Source organism: Oncorhynchus masou, unplaced genomic scaffold (assembly GCF_036934945.1).
Source record: "Oncorhynchus masou masou isolate Uvic2021 unplaced genomic scaffold, UVic_Omas_1.1 unplaced_scaffold_628, whole genome shotgun sequence".
NCBI lineage: Eukaryota > Metazoa > Chordata > Actinopteri > Salmoniformes > Salmonidae > Oncorhynchus > Oncorhynchus masou.
The window spans coordinates 284,492-290,076 of record NW_027012709.1 but is presented as its reverse complement, the minus strand read 5'-3'; the positions used below and the strand labels follow the sequence as shown (position 1 = coordinate 290,076).

Here is a 5,585-nt window from a genome sequence, read left to right as displayed (position 1 = left end):
TGTTCTGTGTGTGTGTGTGTATGTGTGTGTGTGTGTGTATGTGTGTGTATTTCTGTGTGTGTGTGTGTGTGTGTGTGTGTGTGTGTGTGTGTGTGTGTGTGTGTGTGTGTGTGTGTGTGTGTGTGTGTGTGTGTGTGTGTGTGTGTGTGTGTGTGTGTGTGTGTGTCTCTGTGTGTGTGTTGTGTGTGTGTGTGTGTTTCTCTGTGTGTGTTTCTCTGTGTGTGTGTGTGTAGGTACGTCCCAGTACACCCTCCAGAGTGGTTTCTGAGCGAGTCGTACCGGGCCGGTCCCTCCACAGTGTGGCAGCTGGGGGTTGTGCTGTACGACATGCTGTGTGGGGACCAGCCCTTCAACACACGACGAGAGATCATCTATGAAGAGCCTTACATCAAGGATCAACTGTCCCGACGTAAGACACACACACACACAGACAGACAGACAGGCAGGCAGGCAGGCAGACAGAGGAATACACAGACAGACAGACAGACAGACAGACAGACAGACAGACAGACAGGCAGGCAGGCTGGCAGACAGACGCAGACAGACAGACAGACAGGCAGACAGAGGAATACACAGACAGACAGACAGACAGACAGACAGACAGACAGACAGACAGACAGACAGACAGACAGGCAGGCAGGCAGACAGACAGACACTTGTTCTCCCTCCTTCGTTCTCCAGACTGTGTGGATCTGTTGAGGAGGTGTCTGGCGAAGCGACCCCGAGGACGGCCCACTCTGGACGAGATGTTACTCCACCCCTGGCTCCAGCCGGACACGCCCCCTGGCTCCAGCCGGACACGCCCCCTGGCTCCAGCCGGACACGCCCCCTGGCTCCAGTGAACCGGACACGCCCCCTGGCTCCAGCCGGACACGCCCCCTGGCTCCAGTGAACCGGACACGCCCCCTGGACAGACCTGCAGCTTGTCACCTGAACCCGACATAAACATAGATTTTTAAAACATTTTTTTGAACCGACTTTGAAAATTGACTCCTTCAACGTGAAAATATAAACTTTGAACAAATATCATACTTTTATCATTCATGATTTGTTACTCCTGTCACACACACACACTCTACCCTGCTCCACCCGGTACTACCAACACCCACCACCCGGTACTCTGCCCTGCACCACCCGGTACTGCCCTGCTACCACCCAGCACCCACTGCACCACCCGGTACTCTGCCCTGCTACCACCCGGTACTCTGCCCTGCTACCACCCGGTACTCTGCCCTGCTACCACCCGGTACTCTACCCGGTGCTCACCCTGCTACCACCGGTTCTCTACCCTCTGTTCTCTACCCTGCTACCACCCGGTACTCTACCCTACTACCGGTACTCTGCCCTGCACCACCCGGTACTCTACCCTGCTACCACCCGGTGCTACCACCAGTACCCTGCACCACCAGTACTCTACCCTGCTACCACCCAGTACTCTACCCTGCTCCCCATTCTAGTTCATCCTATATAACTACTGCTGTCCACTTCATATGTATATACTGTATTCTAGTCATGGTTCATCCTATATAACTACTGCTGTCATATATATATATACTGTATTCTAGTCATGGTTCATCCTATATAACTACTGTCCATATATATATATATACTGTATTCTAGTCATGGTTCATCCTATATAACTACTGTTGTCCACTTCATATGTATATATACTGTATTCTAGTCATGGTTCATCCTATATAACTACTGCTGTACTTCATATATATATATATACTGTATTCTAGTCATGGTTCATCTATATAACTACTGTATCCTTCATATATATATATACTGTATTCTAGTCATGGTTCATCCTATATAACTACTGCTGTCCACTTCATATATATATATATATATACTGTATTCTAGTCATGGTTCATCCTATATAACTACTGCTGTCCACTTCATATGTATATACTGTATTCTAGTTCATCCTATATAACTACTGCTGTCCACTTCTCTATTCATATAAAGTCAATTTTGTCTATACACACCATCATATACATATGTAATATGTTTATATTCTGAACTCTGACATTGTTCGCCCTAACATCTCTACATTTCTTAATGTAATTATTTTTAAAAAAAAATTGGGGGGTGTGCGTGTATTGTTTTGTTTTGTTAGGTGTTACTGCACTGTTGAATTTTGCAACACCCACGAAAACTTTTGCAAAATATGTGTACGTGACAAATATCATTTGATTTTAATTTTGACATATACTCAATAAATATATTTTTCTGTACTGGCTCAATGGGAACCAGCTGGTTTCCTTGGTTACATTTCAACCTTCCAGAATGAGTGACAACGATTCTGCTTGAAACTAAAAAACATTATTGAAATACAAAGAATATATCACGTCATATTCAACCTTACATTGATATCGAGGTATCTATTTTTTTTATTTTTTTTATTATGTCCTGAAAATGTATTTATTTATTTATATATAATATATTTATAGTGTTCACATTAAGTTTTCGACGCACCTTCCGTCCCGACAGCGGCGCTGTTTGAGGAAGTGCTTCTAACGTGTTTTATATTTAGACAACCTCACATCCGGTGGAGTTTCGACCAATGAGAAAGCGTCGTGTCGTTTGAACCGGGGGAGCGGGACTCTATCCTGAGCTGTTGTTGAAAACGGAATAAAGACTTATATTTCATCCCGTAACTAAATGAATTCATTTTTAGCTTTAAATAAAAAGGTATGATAACGGATAGAGACGGTTACCACGGTAATGTTTGAGTTCGGTGAGTATTTTGTCAGATTGTGGACGATAACCGAGTTTACTGTTACGACAGTAACGGTGGGGGGAGATAAACATTGTAACGTTACTCTGTCAACAACAACACAAAAAAAAGTAAATTATACCGATGTATCTATGGAGAGAGACTGTTTTGTTAGGTATTATAGTTAAGCTGACTAGTCATAGTAAAATCAAATCACAATGTAAAGTTGACACTTTTTCTCCCGGATGTTATTTTCCTGTCGCTGGCTAACGTTACATGAATTGAGAAAAACGGAAGCAGAGGATATAAACTAAGTAACGTTTAGTCCTAATATGTCAACTGGGCGTATTCATTACGCCAAGTCTGTTATAAAACGTTTATTAAACGGAAGCGTACGGAACGAAACAGGGGGCGCCTACCTGAATTTGTCCAATAGAAACCCTCGTTTTGCTTCCGTGTGGTTCTTTAACGGTCAACGGTATACATAACGAATACGCCCCTTGTCACCATTATTTTGTCATTTGACAGTCGGTTCCCGATCTTCTTGTTGGTGAAACGGACCCTGCAAAAAAAGAGTAAAGATGAACCGAGCAGGCCGACCGTTGTTCATGAAAGACCTACAGCAACAGAACCGGAAGTTGGAGGCTGGATCTCCTGATTGTGAAAACAGGTTTTCGCCAGCACCTCTTCCTCTGACCTGTCCATCGTTGAGCCCTCCAGCCCCCAAGCCCCCGGCCAAGAGGTGAGAAGGACCTCTCCCCCTGAAGAGCGAGTGATCTGGGCGTTCAGGCTCTTGCTCCGTTCCTGCTCAGCAGGCCAGGGTGAATAGATTCAGCTGCTGGAATCAGGTGTGTTGGAGCTGTGGTCCCAACCTAGATAGATTAGCTAGCTGAATCAGGTGGAGATCTAGCTTCTCCTAGATAGATTAATGGCTTCAGATCAGAGGTGGGGGGGGGGGGTCTGGCTTCTCCTAGATAGATTGGCTAGCTGAATCAGGTGGGGGGGTCTAGCTTCTCCTAGATAGATTAGCTAGCTGAATCAGGTGTGTTGGAGCTCTGGGTCAAGCTTCTCCTAGATAGATTAGCTAGTTGAATCAGGTGTGGGGGGTCTAGCTTCTCCTAGATAGATTAGTTAGCTGAATCAGGTGTGTTGGAGCTCTGTGTCTAGCTTCTCCTAGATAGATTAGCTAGCTGAATCAGGTGGGGGGTCTAGCTTCTCCTAGATAGATTAGTTAGCTGAATCAGGTGTGTTGGAGCTGTGGGTCAAGCTTCTCCTAGATAGATTAGCTTGTTGAGTCAGGTGTGGGGGGGTCTAGCTTCTCCTAGATAGATTAGCTAGCTGAATCAGGTGGGGGGGGTCTAGCTTCTCCTAGATAGAGTAGCTAGCTGAGTCAGGTGTGTTGGAGCTCTGGGTCTAGCTTCTCCTAGATAGATTAGCTAGCTGAATCAGGTGGGGGGGGGGTCTAGCTTCTCCTAGATAGATTAGTTAGCTGAATCAGGTGTCTTCTCTGCGGTCATATGGTCAATTTGCTCTGACTGTCACCAGTAGTGTCTTCTATGTGCTTCTCTCTCTCCCTTTATCTCACCGTCTAAACTGTGACCTCTCCTCTTTTTTTCTGCACTGATATGAAAACGTCCTCTTCCTCTCCTCTTTTCTTCCGCACTGATATGAAAACGTCCTCTTCCCTCTCCTCTTTTCTTCCGCACTGATATGAAAACGTCCTCTTCCTCTCCTCTTTTCTTCCGCACTGATATGAAAACGTCCTCTTCCTCTCCTCTTTTCTTCCGCACTGATATGAAAACGCCCTCTTCCTCTCCTCTTTTCTTCTGCACTGATATGAAAACGTCCTCTTCCTCTCCTCTTTTCTTCCGCACTGATATGAAAACGTCCTCTTCCTCTCCTCTTTTCTTCCGCACTGATATGAAAACGTCCTCTTCCTCTCCTCTTTTCTTCCGCACTGATATGAAAACGCCCTCTTCCTCTCCTCTTTTCTTCTGCACTGATATGAAAACGTCCTCTTCCTCTCCTCTTTTCTTCCACACTGATATGAAAACGTCCTCTTCCTCTCCTCTTTTCTTCCACACTGATATGAAAACATCCTCTTCCTCTCCTCTTTTCTTCCACACTGATATGAAAACATCCTCTTCCTCTCCTCTTTTCTTCCACACTGATATGAAAACGTCCTCTTCCTCTCCTCCCGGCCTCCCTTCCCCTGTTCCAGAGGGAGAAAGAGAAGCACAGCAGATGGTAGGAGAGAGCTGCGGCCGGCGAAGACCAAAGCCCTGTCCTGTCTGAGAGAGCAGGACAGTGATGAAGAGAACATCTTCATCGTCCCTCCTCCTCCTCCTCCCCAGCAGCAGAGCAACAACACAGCCAGGTCAGACTGGTGGCATTACCTTTCTGGTCTTCAAATGTTTGTGACCCGTCTGTCTGTCTCTATCTGACCCGTCTGTCTGTCTCTATCTGACCCGTCTGTCTGTCTGTCTCTATCTGACCCGTCTGTCTGTCTGTCTGTCTATCTGACCCATCTGTCTGTCTATCTGACCCGTCTGTCTGTCTCTATCTGACCTGGCTGTGAGTCTGTCTGTCTGTCTCGATCTGACCCGCCTGTCTGTCTCTCGATCTGACCTGTGTGTGTGTGTGTGTGTGTTTTAGGAAGCCATTCTTGAGGCGTGCTGGTCGGAAGGCCCAGCGTATTGTGAGCTCCAGTGAGAGTGATGTAGAGACAACGACCACCAGACAACCCAACCCGAAACGCTGCAAACACACCACAGCTAGAGACAGGACACACACACAGTCAGACTTTTATATGTTTAATTCATTTAACCTTTATTTAACTCGCCAAGTCTAGTGGCACCTCGAC

At 46.1% G+C, this 5,585-nt stretch overlaps 1 protein-coding gene and 1 long non-coding RNA gene across 2 annotated transcripts; both read left to right on the top strand.

The window, feature by feature from the left end:
- The first annotated feature begins 254 nt into the window (after positions 1-254).
- Positions 255-1,049, top strand: LOC135536524 (serine/threonine-protein kinase pim-2-like). Its single transcript, XM_064962832.1, has 2 exons — positions 255-409; positions 682-1,049. The coding sequence occupies exons 1-2, from the start codon at positions 328-330 to the stop codon at positions 840-842; spliced, it is 243 nt and encodes an 80-aa protein (XP_064818904.1). The 5' UTR covers positions 255-327; the 3' UTR covers positions 843-1,049.
- Positions 1,050-3,450: 2,401 nt separating this feature from the next.
- LOC135536528 (uncharacterized) lies at positions 3,451-5,557 on the top strand. Its single transcript, XR_010455004.1, has 3 exons — positions 3,451-3,464; positions 4,944-5,099; positions 5,378-5,557. It is a non-coding gene; the product is annotated as an uncharacterized LOC135536528 (long non-coding RNA).
- Positions 5,558-5,585: the final 28 nt, after the last annotated feature.

Excerpts from the sequence above, each read along its gene's own strand:
- LOC135536524 (XM_064962832.1), top strand. The coding sequence starts at position 328 with ATGCTGTGTGGGGACCAGCCCTTCAACACACGACGAGAGATCATCTAT. Across the intron at positions 410-681 it reads CAAGGATCAACTGTCCCGAC|ACTGTGTGGATCTGTTGAGG; the intron begins GTAAGACACACA and ends TTCGTTCTCCAG.